Source organism: Marasmius oreades, chromosome 2 (assembly GCF_018924745.1).
Source record: "Marasmius oreades isolate 03SP1 chromosome 2, whole genome shotgun sequence".
NCBI lineage: Eukaryota > Fungi > Basidiomycota > Agaricomycetes > Agaricales > Marasmiaceae > Marasmius > Marasmius oreades.
Window position 1 is genome coordinate 3,669,305 of NC_057324.1, and position 17,074 is coordinate 3,686,378.

A 17,074-nucleotide genomic window follows, 5' to 3' on the forward strand; every position below is an offset into this window, starting at 1 on the left:
TCAAGCTTCAAGCCCTAGAACGAACTTATGATGGCCAGTGTGAGAGAGCAACATCCATAGTCCAATCGACGGGCAATCTCCTGATCCCTCTTCGTTCTTAAAGAGTGAGAACGAGAATCACACGAATTGAAGCCTGAAGGAGAACCCGCCGGACCCACAAAGTAATCAGAACCACCAATAAGTTCTATTCGTCACAGCAAAGGAAACGTTGCCCCGTCCACCCGCTTCAAAGATCCGTCGGAGGTAGCGAGGTCTCCCAGTCTGAATTTGAATGCTCACAATCATCATCGTCTCCGAGGTCAGGGGGACAGGTAGATCCTTCACAAAGTTTCATTCTCCAAATGTACAAAAAACCTCTTAAGCCTAACGAGAGTTCCGAGTCCGCAGGAGTAAAATTCCCTTTAAATTTCCGGAAAGTCCCAAGTAGAGTTTTATGGTCTACGGCCCTCTGAGGCTTGGGTACAAGATAACCGGGAGCAAAAGGGACGGTGTCGTCGAACTTGAAAGCTGTCGAGAAGAAAATACCTGTCGCTGCCACCTAGAGCCTTTCCTCCGAATAAAAACAACCCAACAACAACGGATCGATGGTCCGTCCTTCAACGAGCTTCGATAGAAACCCGGACGTGTGAAAAAAAAAGGTACTGAACGGTGGACACTGGACGGTAACAGCTCGGTGTAGACGGAACGCGGTTACTTTAGATAGTTGCGGCAAAGGCTAACTTGGGCTGCTTTGACATTGACATGTTCGGTAGTAATAAACGGCTGAATTTTACCGTTAATATCAATATACACCACCAAAAAAAAAAGTCAGGTTACCGTGTCCCCCATTCCAAGACAAGACACTGAATCCGTTTTTTTTTCCATGTTCATTTCAAGTTGAAAGACGTGGGTGTGGAACCTGAGCTTGCACCGGGTTGCCACACTCTCTAGACGGTCGAAATTGTCCAGTGGACCACTAATAAACCATGGAACCATGAATTACGTGGACGTGTTCGGAAACAAAACTTACCCGTAAAAAAATTAACAAGTCCCTGTCCCTCGAACTTCTATAAATTCATTGACTATTGACTATTGTGTACCTTTTGACGTGCGAAAAAAAAAACACCTTGTAGCGGGAGGGACGGTGGTAGCACACCTGATTGCCAACTGGTCGAACAAGTCGAGCGTGGTTTTAAACTTTAGTAGTGTGCGGCCACCGTGACTGGACGACGTGCCTCCGCTAAGGCTCAAACCACACCTTCAATTTACTTTTTACACATCCCAGAGCCTGAGGAACGGGTGCAGATGAAGACCTTCAAGCTAGCGGCCGCATCCTCCTTCTTTCTAACGCCAACCTGAAAAAATAAAAAATAAAAAGGCAAGTCTTCCCACTCCAGCCACCAGCGGACGTCTCTGTCAAATTGCCATATGTGAGAAAAGGCGATGATCGGAGAACAATGCACGGTCAAGTACTACATAGTTGGAATTTACTTCGTGGACGCGTGAAGAACCGACAAGCCTGGGAGAGGGGTTCTGGTCCTAGGTCGTCTATCCAAGTTCAGCTGTTCCTTCGTCTCTTCGCCCAAGTCTTTGAGCTTTGGGTACCCGTGGCGTAGTAGTGTGCAACGACGACACTCAACAGGTTACAGTTTCAATGCGGAAAAGTCGTTTCGCTCGTGTCAGTACCCGAGTAGGGCCCGTCAATTTGTGCGATAGGACCCATTGTAGAAGCCATAAGTACTAAGGCGGAGGAGGAAAGGTTTTGATCTTCGAGAGCCCAAGAGTCTTTTTCGAATGTTGGATCAGAGAACTCGACGGTTGGAAATCAGTACGCGACTTTTCCGTTATCGCGATCGCAGTGACTCGGATTGCTTGGTCCCCCCTCCATTTCTTTACTGACGAGCTCACGGTAGCTCCTCACACACCCCAAGTATACTGGCATTTCGGACCCTGATTAATCGGGCCACCACAGTCTTCTTCACCTGTTTGACCGTCGTTTCATGACTCCCTCCGTCGCATTATCGTTGTGAGATAAGATAATAGTTCGATGCGTATCCTCGTGCTTGTTGTGAAGTCCAAAACGGTCTTCGAGATGTACCAAGGTCACTTCGTAGCAGATTCATCCTAGAGATTAAAATGTAGATATGTAGAGTTCATCCTTTAGGAAGTGTGTTCGCGAAGGAATGGAGGGTCGTAGCGAGTCTGGTGGGTACGTTTCTCCTATGGTTTCTTCACGATTTCATTTCGTATTCAGTTGACAAAAGATCTTCGATCTGATGATAGAGTAATGTGAGCGACATCAATCAACATTTGGAACTCGCAAGTGAAAGATGGTGACAACTTACGAGGCTGTTGAGGAGAAAGGCCTGAAGAGGATAATGCGAGAAGTTAGAAGGACAAACCGAGATCGGGCCTCCGATTCTCCACTCCCTTGGATGTATCCACATCTCGGTATTCGCTACAATCCCATATGTTGTGATGTGATAGATAACTGTTAATCCAACACAATAAAAGAACATGAAAACTGAGCTTGGTGCTTACCGAAACCTCATTGAAGTTTCCAACAAGAGGGAATAAAACCTCATACCGGTCAAAATTCGAATAATGAAAACCGGACCGGTGATCCACCTATTATACAGCTACAAATCATCCTCGTCGCAAAATGCCACCATCTCCTCTGTACCTGAAGCTCCTCTCCCTCACCAAAGCTCACGCATTTCCCAAGGATGCCTCCCAAATACTCTCGATCCGCTCTCCAGACGCGCACCATGCATGGGGGCATAACTTCCTTGTCGCTCGTAACCGCGGACTGCAGGATTACATGGATAACGATGTGTTCGCTACACATATGAAGCGGTCAGGCCTTTATCTCGACTCTTCGGATGCTAAAACACACGATCTGGTCGTTGACGAGCACGAACGGAAGTCAACCATCAGGATGAGCTATTTCTTGACACCGAAAGGGTCCAACGAGACCGTGGAGCATGATTTGATTTGGATGTTGAAGTTTACGGATGATGAGGAGGTAGAGAAGGTGTTGATTAAGGAGAGTGTCGAGTTCATCGATGCGGCAGCGGGTGCGAGAATGGGTAAACTTATTCGAGAGCATGTAGGAGAATTAGAGGTCGATATGACGGGTTCCATTGTGTTGAAAGAGGCCTTGGAGGCCTAAGAGATGGGATGGAAGCCATGTTTGAGACTCACAATTCACTCAGATTACACCCCGTGCATTATGAGACTAAAATGGGCCTGAAGTCAAAATCAATTTCCAAGTCATGCAAGTTTGCAGTATTCCCTCCACCTGGAACCGGGGTTTCCGTAATGTTTAGAGATCGAGAGCACATTCATAGCGAATTTGCGAGAGAAAGAGTGAGAATGGCAGTCGCGCGTCGCGCTCATCCATTTCTTTCCGGTACGTCCATCATCGCGTCTATGAGTAGCACAAATTGACCTCAACGCTCCCTCTAGGCTACCCCGAATCCGCTGTACATCAACTCTCAACGCTAAGCCGTCTCTCCGCGTTCAAACACGAGGAATGTATTACCGTTCGTTTACCACCGGAATGACGACGCAAACTCCAGTTACAAAGCCTCGGTACACTATAACACCTATCTTCTACCCTAATGCAGATGGGTCGAGTGATTCATGGGCTTCACGCACATGTTGAAGGTCATCATGCTCTTCTAGCACCCCACATTGGCCACTTGTACTCGCCGGATATCTTCGCGCGGTATCAACATATCAACGTATCAAGGATCCCGAAAGAGAAGTCAAGTTCATTATAATTACAGGAACCGAACGAGCATGGGCTGAAGATATGGAAAGCTGCGTTGGCCAAGGGGATGGATCCGAAGGAGTTTTGTCACAAAATTAGCCAGCATTTCCGTGTGTTCTTTCGCGTTTTTATCCGTGCTTGGAGCGTTTGGTGGCTTACTGACTTCTCATTATTTTAGAAACTCTCGGAGGTTGCAGATGTTAGCCTTACGATCTTCATTCGGACGGGTGAGGAGAGGCATGTGAATGATGCGGTTCAGTGGGTTTGAGTGAGTTGCACGCTTCGTTTTTTACGTTCTGGATATGCGGTTGAACGAGAATAGCGCCAATTAGAAGAAAAAGGCCTCATATACAAAGGAAGCTACTCTGGCTGGTACCGACGAATGTTTCTACACCGGGCATGACCTGAGCCCGGAGTCCCAGTCCTCGTCGAAGTCTTCTGACTGTATCCCGCTAGTGTATACACCGGAAGCCCTCGCTCGCCACTCAATCCGGAGTCAATATGGCCGAAGAATGAGTGCTGACTGTTCTCTTCATCTCTCCCCTTCTCATGCGCCTATGGTACCGTCAATCTTCAAGTAGGTCGAGTAAGGAGTCTTGTGATTCGTTGGAAGATGTGGGTATATACATGACCTTTCTTGTGTACACGAGTTAGAAAGTACGAGCGACGATATGAACAAGGGTACTAGTAATCAACACTGGAAGGAACTGAACTGAAATCGAAATCGGAAACCGCTAAGTGAACGACAACGACAAACATCCGAAGCACTCCGAGCATGCAACTGGAGGATAGTGAATGAAGCATGAAGCATGAACGTTTGAACCGTGGTTTGTCCTTCCTCCGAGCTTCACAAGTGGAGCATGTTGTCGTTCAAGAGACTGGAAACAAGAGGTGGCCAACACTCCAATCAAACCTCCGAAACCCGTTTCCGTGCCAAGAGTGAATGGCGGCGGTGTAAAAACTTTGTGCTCGCTAAGGTCCAAGGGGCAAGATTGATACTAAAAAAAAGAAAAACATATAACTTGAGTTGCGATTGCTCGAAATGACCACTCGTGATGACCGAGTGTTTGATATCAAGGACTTTTTAGTCCACCTCCATATCTGCGATTGATGCGCTCGTAGTGGAAAGGCCTTCGAAGCGAATGGAGCATTCGTCTAACTCCACGTCAACGTCCATTGACAATGAACAGGTATCATGTAAGAGGGAAGCAGGTGTCGGCCAGTTTACATTCATAGGATCCTCTTCTGTGTTACAGGCCGCCAACGTAGAATCTACATCCATAGAAGAAATAATCAATAAAACAGTACGGAGTAACAGGGAAACGCTCACATTGCCATTGATCATCCTGGGACAAACTCTCCTCGGCAGACGATCTACCAGATAATCCTTTGAGTTGGTGGGACAATGATGAGAACGGTGAATAATCAAAGAAAAGTCCTCAGTGGGAGATGAAAACTTACCTATGTTCAGCTCTTCGAACCGGCCTGCCTCTGACTCTAGCAGAACTTCATATATGGGGTGGTCGAGGTAACGTGCAAAGTCAGCTGTGGTTGGATCAAAGCCTCTTGCAACCTGCCATTTGTGGATAGATTTGTACACCTCGCTAGGCCAGTAAAATGTGTTGCTCGAGCAGATAGCCAGGCTAAGCTCGGTGGGTAGACCAAGATAGTTGCAATGATGGTGCGGGATAGGTGTTTCTCCATTTTCGTCATGAGACCAGGTGTGGATGGACAGGACTGAACCATCTCCGAGTGGAAATGGAGGAAGCGGATGGAGGAAGAAGTAGATGGGTGGAACTTCTGAGCGTCGTTGCTGTTGGATGCTGGAGTTCTCGGTTGATCCTTTCAACTTGATATATGGCACACTGAGCTCTAAAAACATTAATATTAGCTTGATTCGAGATTCTTTGAAACAGACTCACCGTAAGACCAGTGCTCTTCGTCCAACAAGATTCCGAGTCTAAGAAAGACACTCGAAGCCTGCGAGAGCCAGGCACAATGATGGCCGAATGGATCGGAGTATAATGTCAACTCTGAGCGTTTGTCTGTAAGAGTGAATCTGCACGTCGATCAGCCACTGAATCCAAGATAGTCAGTTAACGCACCGTGTTCTTCCATCTGGCATTACGACTTGGTATTCAAGGCACCCATATCCGTTCCAGTGGCTGCCATCTCCGACTGCGATTATGGAATTCGTCTTACTAGAAAAGACGCACGGTTTACCGATAATCGGAGGTCCCACGTGACATCCTATCTCGAAACCCCGTCGGAACTCATCAATGACGCGTCGGTCAAATTCTTTATCCAGTGGCAACCGAGAGAAATAGCGGAAGCAAACATCTTCCTGGAGAAGAAGTTCGACACTTGGTGGCAGCGCCCTGGCGGTAAAGATAAAACAATCTAGATCACAATGAGGCCCCTCCACTCCACGAACAAGAGTTCCTTGCTTGGGATCTATCCAAATCTCAGCCTCCTCACAGCTCATGTTCCAGAACTGTGTAAACTGTTGATCAGATCGAAGACGCAAAAGCTAGACTTGATGCTTACAGCAAATGTAGAGGCATAACCTCGCCCAAATTGTCCGAGTGACAAATGAGCGAGAGGCACAAGCTCTGCACCAATCTATTAGCGAGAAGTCGAATAACGACAATAATCTGACCTCCAAAAAATATCAGCAAAGGTATCTTCGACCGGTTGATTCCAAACAGTTGCATTGTCGTTGTATTTCTGGTATCCGCTCAGGCACTAGTCAATGCTCAGACAGTACAACAGACATACGTGGTCTCAGAGAACTCTCGAAAGTCCTTTTTCCATGCCTGAAGAGTCCTATTTGTGAGATTTCGCTTAATTGAAACGTAGTTACGACCTGCCTTTTCTGCATCCTGCCCTTTATACGACACCACAATAAAACTCGAGCTGTCACCATGGATTTTGGCAGTGCTGGTTGTTCTTTCGACTGTGAACTCTACTTCGTAGTTCATCAAGCTGGAATTCCAGCGTAACAAACGGTCTTTGTGAGCAAGGTCCTTGAGTCTGTGGACAAGTCCGCGTTGGATATCGGGGAACTGCGACATTCATCAGACTAGCTACATGTAGACCGATTTACAGTGTACACACCTCATCATATATCCTACGTTCCTTCTTCTGCCCCTCAACATAGATATTGTTGTTTGTCTGGTTTCCTGTAACCGCATTGAACGTGCCCTGGCCAATCGAGACCCCATTGGCCCCTTGAAAGAAGCTCATTCTAAGGGAGGAGGAAAGTGGGGAAAAGGAAGAAAGACGTGCAAATCGGTTGTTGGCTGTACCCGATCAGTTGCGACAAGATGCTGTTGAACGCTTCTTGATCCAGTGCCAGTGTTCTCTTTTCGTCTTTCAGCGCTAGTCAGAAGCTGTCGAGTTCTGATCCAGTTCCTCTGCATGTGAGTTCCGTCCCTCGCAAGTCACTCATATGGCCTGATAGATGGGCGGTTAAAATGTCATATTGTACACGCTGGGTGGGATAATGAGGCCGTGCATCAAGAGATCCTGGTGAAAGAAAATTCGAATTAATCTTCGATCCAAGGTTTTAAAAAACGTACCTCGACCCTCGACCATCCAACGTTCCAACAGCCAACCTGATTTAAATAATCCACCGCACGAATCATTAAAGGAACATAACTTGACAATCAACACATTGCCAACGTGTACAGTGCTGTGTTCTGTTTTGCGCGAAACTAGAATGACCAGGCGCAGCCTTGAGAAGATATGGAAGACCGTCGTCAACAATAGTGTTCGGCGAATGCCGACATTTTCAACCAATTCATCTGTTTCGACTGCTACTTTGCAAGGCTCCGCGTCTAGCCCGCCAGTCCTCGAAGTAAGATAAGCCAGTTCTGTTTCTTAGCTGCCCAGCGCTAATGGATGTATGTCTGGGGATGGAGGGAGGGACGACAAAATTCTACGAGCAGTGAGATGAGCGCAGGAGGAGACTGACGCGATCTTATCTCACTGCCACTATCTTATCCTCCGATTTGAGCTTCGTGCCTCAGCTCTTAATGGCCCCCGGGCCGATTCGGAAAGTAAATTTCTGTACATATCAAAACATGGGCGTACTGAATCGCAACCCTTCCGATAACTCTACAACCGCAAGAAAGATGGAAGAAAACGGGGCTAGCAGTAAATATTGCATTGCCGACTGGTTTTGAATGTTCGTTCAAATTCTCCACTATCCGCCGAAGAACCGCTCACAACCTAGCCTCAACAACCTCCTCCTCCCCGACCCCAGGCCTCCCCAAAAACCTCCTCGGTACATCCACAACTCTCGCCCTAACAAACTCTCCCAAACTCTTCGCAAGCCCATCAATGACCGAACTAGAACTAACTCCCTTTTCCAGTATCCCATAAACAACAAAATGCACCACCCTGATCTCTGGCATCTCGAATCGTGCGTACCGGAAATCGGGTTTATGATCCTTCCCGAGAAGAAGTTGGAAGCGCTCGATGGTGAGGAAAGATTGAAGCCATTGGAATTCATCGTCTTGATGGACCCATAGACCAACGTTGGCGTTGCCGCCTTTGTCGCCTGAACGCGCGTAGACTAGTTTTCCTATTGATGTAGACGAAAAGTTGGTCTAAGAGACTAAGAATTCGCGAAATCTACGTACCTAACGGCACCTTATCTGTCGGCCCAAAACTGTTGAGATCAGTAACGGTCTTGGGGCCATAAGACTCTTGCCCGTAGAACGGCTCTGTTCTGGATAAAGGAGAAACGGGTATAACTTTTCCTTCAACATGAGCTTTCACCGCTATCAAATCCTGTGGAATAAGAGCAGGGAAGTATTCCATATACGGCTTGGGTTGAGTAGTACGCATATCCATGTTTCTACAGAATCGAGTACCGATCAGCAGCAGTGGCAAGGAAAATACTCCTTCTAATACGCACGCATGGACACCCGCATACCCACCCATGATAATCCCATACAGCGTTTTCCAAAACTCCAGAATCGCCTCACCCGTAGGAGCTTGGATAAAATGTCTAATCGCAACAGTCCCATCGTTCTGAGATTCCGGGTTTTCAGGGCATGTCCCATACGTATGAATCGAAATCGTCGAATACTTCGATCTATCCACTGCTCCCAGAACCTGCGCCTTCTGCAGTTCAACCTTCTCTTTAATATCCAACCCCACCGCGAATAGTGTAAGCTCCGCTTGATACCCTCGCAGGGAATATATCGCAAGTTTAGTCGTAGGGGGTGGTGGAGACCCACGTATACCGGATAGCCTAACACGATCCTTCCCAACTTGTTCGAGTTTAATCCCTTCAAGAGCCGCGACGACATCAGGGTTCAGGTATTTCGGACCTTGGATTTCATACACCAACTGAGCAGTCACCGTATCAACCGTAACAGCCCCGTACGTCCCTTCATGTTTAGTGATTATGGAGGTGCCGTCAGCGTAGACTTCAGCGATAGGGAATCCAGGTACTTTGTGGAGGTTCTTGATCGCTTTGAATCCACAAAAGTTCCCTCCTGTGGCGTAAGGCCCGCATTCGACGATATGGCCGGTAACGAGGCTGCTGGCGAGTTTGTCGTATTCTGTTTCGTTCCATCCGTGCCACCATGCGGCTAGAGCCATTAGAGGCGAAGCATCGCAACACCGTCCACAGATGATGACTTGGGCGCCTTCATTGAGTGCCGCGATGATTCCTCCCATACCAACTTAACCGCGTATAAGGACAGATGCAGGAAGGAAAGGTGGCCCACGCACTGTATGCATTCGCAGAAAGGAGTTTCCCCTCAATCGAGCGGATGTCAAGACCTTTGATATCCAGGTGTGGGAACATCGCTGTATCAGAATCTTCTTTCATCTGTGCCTTCACGACCTCGGTAACATTGTCTCCTTCCACCCAAGCTACTTTTACATGATCCAAATTCTTCTCTTCGAAGTACTTCTTGACGGCTTTGTACAGGCCGAAAGGGTTGAGTGCTCCACCGTCGTGAACGACCTGTTCCGACGTGGTGAGTAGACGAAGTTGGCAGAGATTAGCTCAATACTGACTTTGATCCCCTTCTTTGCAATTTCCTCAGCAGCAGTTAGCCATTGGATTTGTGTGAGAGCTGCGGTTTCGTAGCCGAGTTCGGGGTGGTCGACGATCTGTAAAACGATGTGGTCAATGCAGTCTAATGAAGGACATTTTCCGATGAACCCCTACCTCTAATGCTCGCCATCCAATGTTCATTTCCGCGAGGTAGTCTGCGAAAATAGCGTCGATTGGACCGTCCACGGCAAGACGGTAGATTTGGTCGGGTCCATCTCCTGCGTAGCCCGATCTATATATTACGGTGAGCTTTGAAAGGCATTGAAGGAGTAGAATGCGTACGAATTGCCTATCCTAATTGGTCTCCTGGACATGGTTGAAGGACGACTTCATACCATGTCACCGGGTTTGTGTGTCACCGACCGGTGAGAATGCGAGCGTGCATTGAAATCATGGGATCCAGCACACCGGCTTCGAATATTTTTTTGAGAGAAAAATCGAATGCGAGGTCCTCGTTGTCCTGGACGACGAGCGCCATTGCCAAGCGTTGACATCGTTCTGGACCCACATTCCCACGTTTGTTCCACACACTTACTGTGTTAGGCGAACATATGAAGTCACTCATCACTCTCATCAACTTGAAGCCTTCAACGATGACAATAATGACGACGACGTTCCTGATCTGTTCTTTACAAATACCTCTGCATTGAACGAACCGCTACATACAGACAAATGCACGTCCTCACCCTCGTCCTCTTCCTTGTCGCCGCCACATTCGCGCAAGACCTTACCGAAACTCAGATTTCCAATGTCAAGGCACGTCTAGCAGAAGGTGCAAAAGCGAGGTAGAAGTCGTTTTTTCTTCGTTCTCAAAAGCTGTTTTCCTCAATCGAACGCCAGCTGGGAACTAGGCACGCGTGCAGAAGCACTGTTAGAACACGATGCCTCAGACTTTTCCGTCTTCCACTCTCCCCTACCCCCCTCCCAATCAATACCTTCAAATACCCAATCCGGACTTACACCTGTGCTCTCCATCGCCAAAAATGTCGTATCCAACCGAGCATCCTCAAATCAGAACGTAGTCGGTCCTCAACCTCTGATGGCCGATGGGAGCGCCGCCGATCCAGCTTCGATAGGCGTAGCTGTTCTACTAGCGAACTGGACAAAGCAAGGAGGAGGTGACTATGCTGGTGCTGCGAAAGATCAACTGGACTTTTTGTATCAGAAGGTTCCGAAGGCGAGCAATGGAGCTATCTCTCATAGAACTGAGGATGTCCAATTATGGTACCGCCACTTGGCAGCTACTAGTCGTCTCCGGGTTGTCGAGCTTACCGCTGCTTAACAGGAGCGACTACGTGTATATGGTTCCACCTTTCCTCGCGTTTTATGGGGCGTTGAGTCAAAATAAATCCCTGATGTCCGATGCATATACTCAAATCAAACTCTACCGCGATACTTTACGCGATACCAAAGCCAATAATCTGTGGAAACATATCGTTCTACCATCGGGTGGGGGCGGAAAGCCTGATAATGGACATTGGTCGACAGGTTCGCAAATTTTGACCGTCAAGTCTGATTATCCTAATTTCATCTCAATCCTTAGGCAACGCATGGGCCGCTGCAGGCATGATTCGCGTACTCGCGACCATTCAGAATTCCCAGTTCACCAACGACTTCAAAAATGAACGAGACGATCTATCAAATTGGATCTCAGAGATTCACGGCGGAATGTATTCACATTTGGTATGTCTCTCGCCTACCTCTCTGCGCCAGATCGCAACTAATCAACTTCATCGTCAAGGACTCCACAAGCATATTCACCAACTACGCCGATGTTTCTGCAAGCTCCTCAGGATCCTTCCACGACGGCTCTGGAACTGCCCTTCTGGCCTCAACCGTCTACCGCCTCTCCCTCCTGCGAGGCGTCCATCGTTACCTTCCATCCGCTGAGAACTCTCGGAAAGCTCTATTTGCATCCAGCTCTAACGGAAGCCTAGAACATTTTACTTCAGATGGATGGTTGACACCAGTGGTGAATCCACATGCATTTGGTGAGCAAGGTGCGCATAGTCCCGAGGGTCAGGCGTTTGTGTTGGAGATGAGAGCTGCGTGGAAGGAGTGGGTTGAGGACGGGTCTAAAGGGGCGAATTCTGCGAGGGCGACGGATGTTACTTTTGGATTGGGATGGGGGAATGTGGTGGTGGTACTCGCTGTCACAATGATGCTTTTATGATTCATGCACGGTATCTGAATGACACGGACACTAGGTAATAATGTAAGGTACACATACCCCTCGTACTTCAATGATTTGAAGCAGCTTTTTGATTACTACATGGTACCAGGTATAAGTGATCTTGGTTACGACCGGAAACTGAGGTGTTTCAGGGATAAATACGATTTAGACAAAAAAAGCAGCCATCAGAGACATCAGCAGATCAAACTCTATTCAAGAAAATGGTAACAACGGGACAAGAACGGGACAAGAACTCGCACACCTTGTACACACACACATGGCTCCCAGAAGAAGAATAAAGAACCTTCAGTCGAAATCGTCTAACATCAATCATCCAGCTCATATCCACCATGACAAGAAGTCAACACACCCTCCATCCACCTCTCTTCCGCATCTCTCAACTCCGCAACCTCCCCCACCTGCAGCTTGCCTTCAAACGACTGATCGCTGATAAGCCGAAGCACATGCGGTCCTGGGATCTTCATCTCTTCTAGTTTTTCTCGCAAGTCGGGGGATAGACCATATCGGAGACAGAAATCTAGAAGAGGGAGTTTTGGAGGTATCTTCCCAATTCGAGGTTGAGTTTGAGGTCGAGGATGCGGTCCGGGGGTGGTGGGTTCACCGTTATGTGTCCTCCCGTTGAATGCATAGTTCTGTAGATCTCAGTATGTGAGACCTAGACCACATACTGTACACCGGGATACGAGAAGGCCGCACACATACCTTTGTTGCACTTGGATATACCTCAACGCGCGTCGGATTGGAATTGGGTGTGTCAGTGACAGGTGTATTGTTATTACTCGTGAATTGGGATACAGCTTCTTCGAGGGTGTTGGAGCGGTTTGATGAGCTTGGTACTTGTGAGCCCTGATCGTAGTAGCAGTGAGTACAATATAACGCGCCGGACAAAGGTAGTGACTCCGGAAGCCTTGAACGTACTCTTCGTCGCATCGGAGCAGTTGGAGAAGCAGATACCCCTTCAGTCTTCTGTTCCCGAAATGAACCCTAGATTAGAATCAAAATATGTACAGTCAACAGCCGCCCACATATTGGATCTCACCATGGACATCGGCGCTGCGGAACGAGGTTTCGGTCGAACCTGGGTTCCGACGCGAGGAAAAAGTCGTGGTTTTTTCATTGGCTTGAAGTGTGGTAAGTCTGAATTTAAGACGTCGAGTAGTGAATGCATGGAACGTACAGGTGCATCCGTACTAGCACCCGAAAAGGGTGCATCCATGGGTTCAAACAGCGACGCGTCTGTCGATAATTCCGTCCCCTCACGCTCTTCATTTTCAACATCATCGTCACCCTCAGCACCTCGCAGTCTTCCGAATCCCTCGTACTCGGTGCGAGACCGTCCACGTAACCGATACGTCGGACTCCCTATCACCGGTTCCACCTTACTCTCATCCTCATCCGCGTACTCGACTCGAGACCGCCCACGTAACCGATACGTCGGACTCCCTATCACTGGTTCCACCTTACCCTCGTCCTTATCCTCGCACTCGACGCGAGGCCGTCCACGTAACCGATACGTCGGACTCCCTATCACTGGTTCCACCTTACCCTCGTCCTCATCCTGGTACTCGACGCGAGACCGTCCACGTAACCGATACGTCGGACTCCCTATCACTGGTTCCACCTTACCCTCATCCTCATCCTCGTATTCGACGCGAGACCGCCCACGCAACCGATACGGACTCCCTATCACTGGTTCCACCTTACCCTCATCCTCAGCCTCATCCTCACGCTCATTCGTTTCCGTTTCCTGTTCTGGTGTGGGAACAAAAACATCTTCATCCGGAATCGAGCCGTTAGCTATAGCAACGTATACACGTTTTTTGTCCGTAGAAGAGAGTTTGTCTATCCCCACTGGATTTATACCGTTTTCAATCTGCTTTTGCATTTCGATAAGTGTGGAAGTGGGTGTACAGCCCCAGCATATCCATTGTAGGAAGCTGTAGTAGAGGTGTCTGAGTGCAGGGAAGATCAGGTAAGGCCTAGGGTACATACACGTTGGTGTGTTCAACTTGTCTGATTCTTAACCTTCCTTTGGCTATATAACCGCCTAATAATGTTATTCGCACTCATTAGCAGAAGTCCAATTGCAAAAAGTCAACGCCACCTCACCGTGATCTTTGTGAATGTGACAGATCATACAAGTGTCAGACAAAAAGAACTTGTGGAATGAGAGAAAACAAACGAACGTCGACATCTACAATTACGAGAAGGGGCGTATTGAATGATGTAGGACATATCGTGTTGAAACGTTGGAGGCAAGTTGGAGAAAGCGTGGGAGGCGGCATCGGCGCAGAAAGAGATGGAACTTTGAGTGTATGTCTTCATTACGTGGTATGCCCGCAACATGGATTTCAAGCAGTGAAGGGTTGTAGTAGTCTAGTGAGATTATCGATCGTCCTAGCTCTCCGATGGGCCAATGACGCCAGATGGGACCGTGGTATGAGTACGACTCGGTAGATATACATCGCCTACTCTAGCGATGAACAGTCAACATGGTGCAAAGCAAGTGCTTATTCGACTTATTTTTTTTGTAGACACTGCCCATTAAACAGCATATAAGAGCTTGTATGGCTTGTCGACAGCTTCCATCTTCCTTCTCCACGACTAATGCCATCCATGACCTGCATTGAAGCGACAAGTTTTTCGATTGAAGAGCGGCCTACACGACTACGTTCAAGCGAGTCAAATCGTCAATTACCGGACCCAAATTCTTAGTAACAGAAGAAGACGTACAATATATGACGAGGTGTGTGGTCTGGTGTTCATGTATGACTTGAAGGCATAGCGTTCCAACAAATTTTGTGATTTCATGACGTCCAACGCGCGGGCCCATCACCATCATCCGAGCATTTGCTTCCAAGAGACGACAGATCGGACGGAGATGCGACTGTGGGTGCCAGTAGGTGCAAGTTACGGTGCAACCCGCGGGTGCTGACCAATAAACAACTCTGTTGATTTTTCTTCATGCGTTTCTTATCACACACACGTTCGGGAACCTAGTTCAACAATTAGAAATTTGCGCGAAAAACCTTTTTCATAAGCCGGAACGGGAAACGCGCTCATCCGGGAAAAACTCACTTCGGAACATGACGGGGTAGCGGAAGCGGTTAAATCAGGGCGATTATTTGGCTTATGGCGTATGTCTGTGGAGAAATCGACCGAAATCAAGTTTTTTCAAGTTTTTCGTGTATTGTGCATCTTGGAGTTGATGGACACCTTTTCAGCACCTCGACGGCTCTGGATGCACAACTCCCCTTTCTACCACCACCGTCTGTCATAAATGCTGAATACTGGTGCCCAGACTCATCCTTACGAATCGCGAAGAGTTATGTTTATTCGTACCGGACCTTCCCTCCCATTCATATAATTACTCTGGCTCTCGCAGGCTTTGACCGTCTTTCATGGACTCGTAATTCCGTTGGACGAAGACCTCTCCACTTTTCGTGAATTTTGCTCCTGAGAGCCCGTTCCCGCTCTAATAGGATCTAGTGGAAACTCTACAGTCAAACAGCAAATACGCTCAGAAGGCCTTCCTGCCCATATCACTCTTGGTCCACTGTAGTGTACAAGACCATTGAAATATGGCAGCTTGCAAGAGGTTTCAATCCTATTACGGCCGTCATGTCCCTGTCCTTGCACGGACATAAACACTCGAGCGTAGGAATGACCCGATGAGTCAGGTAGTTTATCGTAAGATGTATGTTTTTCTGCGAACATTACTCGTATGACTTTTCGGACGTTTGTTGCTCAGCCTGAAATGAGAAATCGGGATTCGGCGTAGGAATGACCCGATGAGTCAGGTAGTTTGTCTCAACGCACTATGAGGGTCGGGTTGGTTGATAATCAGCCAGGTTTTGGTTGCGAATCAACGACCAACCAAGTATTGGTTGATTTATATCAACCAAAATTAGTAGGTTGTTTTCTTTGGTTGATATTCCACCAAATTTTGGCTGATCTCGTAGTTTGATTTACAACCAAGACTTTTCAACCTAAAATTGGTTGAAAATAATCCAAACAAAGTAACGTAATTGCGTGGAACGTTGTGGAAAGCTTTGCATAACAACTACAAATATAAAACTTGAAAACTTTTTTGTTGCACTCCACATCGCCAATTGAGCTCCAGGACACCCACTACCACTGCAAAGACGCGCAACGCACCAAATCCATGGTCTCTATGCAACGATCGTCCCTCAGGTGACCAACCCGCCCTCGCTAAAACATGCTCCTGGCCGTACTGTGCATGGTGCTCCACATACGAGAAATACACATTTCCATCGTGTGCCATCAAGCCGTACTCGTGAGTTCTCTGCCAATTTGCAGTTCATTCTTAATAATAATTTCATTTAGCACATCATTCGTACATTTAGTGATGTGCGGGCTCGGGCTTGGCCTGAAGCCCGGGCTTGGGCTCGGCTTGAGAGGGCTTGGGCCTGTAAATTCTCAAGCCCGAGCCCTGAGCCCAAGCTCCGGGCACTAAGCCCACGGCTTGGGCCTGGGCCCAGGCTTACTGTACAAAATTTTAAAAGAAGTATGGCTGTAAAAATATCAAATTTTTAGTACATTCTATGAACCCAGAGCCACCTTCCTTTGTGTCTGTTGAACTTAGTGCCAGAATTTGGCAAAGAAAGCCGTTTGGAAGTAATCGGCAACAGTGGGGGCCAGCAGCCGGCATATATTTACGGCAAATTTACGGTCATGTGAATTATTTATATTAAATTCAGAGCCGGCCATTAATACTTCGGTGTAATGGACCATTTTGGTAACCTGCCAGTCCCGAAAAAGATGTACATTGATTACATATTAGAAGCCCGGGCTCAGGCCCAAGGCTTGGGCTTTCCAAACTGCAAGCCCGAGCCTTGAGCCCTTCAAAGCCTTATCCCGGGCTCGGCTCGGCTTGCAAAGCCCAGGGCTCGGCTCGGGCCGGCCTAGGGCCTGAGCCCGAGCCCGCACAACACTACGTACATTTATTCACGGTTCCCTGTTGACTGGCACCAGCCGTGGTCACAAATTCTAGTCGAATCCAAAGTCACTCTGCGCCATGGTGAGT

General features: G+C 47.9%; 5 protein-coding genes across 6 annotated transcripts; 2 read left to right on the forward strand and 3 right to left on the reverse strand.

The window, feature by feature from the left end:
• Positions 1 to 2,641: 2,641 nt before the first annotated feature.
• On the forward strand, positions 2,642 to 3,151 carry E1B28_004949 (uncharacterized protein; the record flags this gene model as incomplete). Its single annotated transcript, XM_043149479.1, has 1 exon — positions 2,642 to 3,151. One exon carries the CDS (start codon positions 2,642 to 2,644, stop codon positions 3,149 to 3,151), a length of 510 nt encoding a protein of 169 aa, XP_043014085.1.
• A 1,687-nt stretch (positions 3,152 to 4,838) lies between these two features.
• Positions 4,839 to 7,000, reverse strand: E1B28_004950 (uncharacterized protein; the record flags this gene model as incomplete). Its single annotated transcript, XM_043149480.1, has 10 exons — positions 4,839 to 5,026; positions 5,085 to 5,141; positions 5,216 to 5,626; positions 5,677 to 5,813; positions 5,860 to 6,248; positions 6,302 to 6,366; positions 6,414 to 6,481; positions 6,533 to 6,570; positions 6,625 to 6,819; positions 6,872 to 7,000. The coding sequence occupies 10 exons, from the start codon at positions 6,998 to 7,000 to the stop codon at positions 4,839 to 4,841; spliced, it is 1,677 nt and encodes a 558-aa protein (XP_043014086.1).
• A 760-nt stretch (positions 7,001 to 7,760) lies between these two features.
• Positions 7,761 to 10,333, reverse strand: E1B28_004951 (uncharacterized protein). 2 transcript variants are annotated; one of them, XM_043149481.1, is made up of 6 exons: positions 10,116 to 10,333; positions 9,948 to 10,065; positions 9,794 to 9,889; positions 9,503 to 9,740; positions 8,401 to 9,453; positions 7,761 to 8,342 (listed from the first exon to the last, which is right to left on the reverse strand). In XM_043149481.1, the coding sequence occupies exons 1-6, from the start codon at positions 10,145 to 10,147 to the stop codon at positions 7,981 to 7,983; spliced, it is 1,899 nt and encodes a 632-aa protein (XP_043014087.1). In that variant the 5' UTR covers positions 10,148 to 10,333; the 3' UTR covers positions 7,761 to 7,980. The 2 variants fall into 2 exon arrangements, with proteins under 2 accessions (XP_043014087.1, XP_043014088.1); XM_043149482.1 differs by having other exon boundaries at positions 8,401 to 8,618; positions 8,679 to 9,453; positions 9,794 to 10,065.
• A 172-nt stretch (positions 10,334 to 10,505) lies between these two features.
• On the forward strand, positions 10,506 to 12,006 carry E1B28_004952 (uncharacterized protein; the record flags this gene model as incomplete). Its single annotated transcript, XM_043149483.1, has 5 exons — positions 10,506 to 10,618; positions 10,674 to 11,057; positions 11,119 to 11,321; positions 11,377 to 11,516; positions 11,575 to 12,006. 5 exons carry the CDS (start codon positions 10,506 to 10,508, stop codon positions 12,004 to 12,006), a joined length of 1,272 nt encoding a protein of 423 aa, XP_043014089.1.
• Positions 11,586 to 15,065, reverse strand: E1B28_004953 (uncharacterized protein). Its single transcript, XM_043149484.1, has 8 exons — positions 14,761 to 15,065; positions 14,220 to 14,694; positions 14,020 to 14,074; positions 13,205 to 13,964; positions 13,067 to 13,147; positions 12,946 to 13,011; positions 12,730 to 12,873; positions 11,586 to 12,659 (listed from the first exon to the last, which is right to left on the reverse strand). Exons 2-8 carry the CDS (start codon positions 14,371 to 14,373, stop codon positions 12,333 to 12,335), a joined length of 1,587 nt encoding a protein of 528 aa, XP_043014090.1. The 5' UTR covers positions 14,374 to 14,694; positions 14,761 to 15,065; the 3' UTR covers positions 11,586 to 12,332.
• Between the last annotated feature and the right edge of the window lie 2,009 nt (positions 15,066 to 17,074).

What these genes read in the sequence shown, in the direction of transcription:
- E1B28_004951 (XM_043149481.1), bottom strand. Translation starts at nt 10,147, where the DNA reads ATGTCCAGGAGACCAATTAGGATAGGCAATTC. An exon ending in CCTTTCTGCGAATGCATACA is followed by an intron (nt 9,454 to 9,502) that starts GTGCGTGGGCCA and finishes TACGCGGTTAAG; the next exon opens with TTGGTATGGGAGGAATCATC. An exon ending in GACAGATAAGGTGCCGTTAG is followed by an intron (nt 8,343 to 8,400) that starts GTACGTAGATTT and finishes CTACATCAATAG; the next exon opens with GAAAACTAGTCTACGCGCGT.
- E1B28_004953 (XM_043149484.1), bottom strand. Translation starts at nt 14,373, where the DNA reads ATGTTGCGGGCATACCACGTAATGAAGACATACACTCAAAGTTCCATC. An exon ending in CAAGTTGAACACACCAACGT is followed by an intron (nt 13,965 to 14,019) that starts GTATGTACCCTA and finishes CCTCTACTACAG; the next exon opens with CTTCCTACAATGGATATGCT. An exon ending in GTGCTAGTACGGATGCACCT is followed by an intron (nt 13,148 to 13,204) that starts GTACGTTCCATG and finishes CCACACTTCAAG; the next exon opens with CCAATGAAAAAACCACGACT.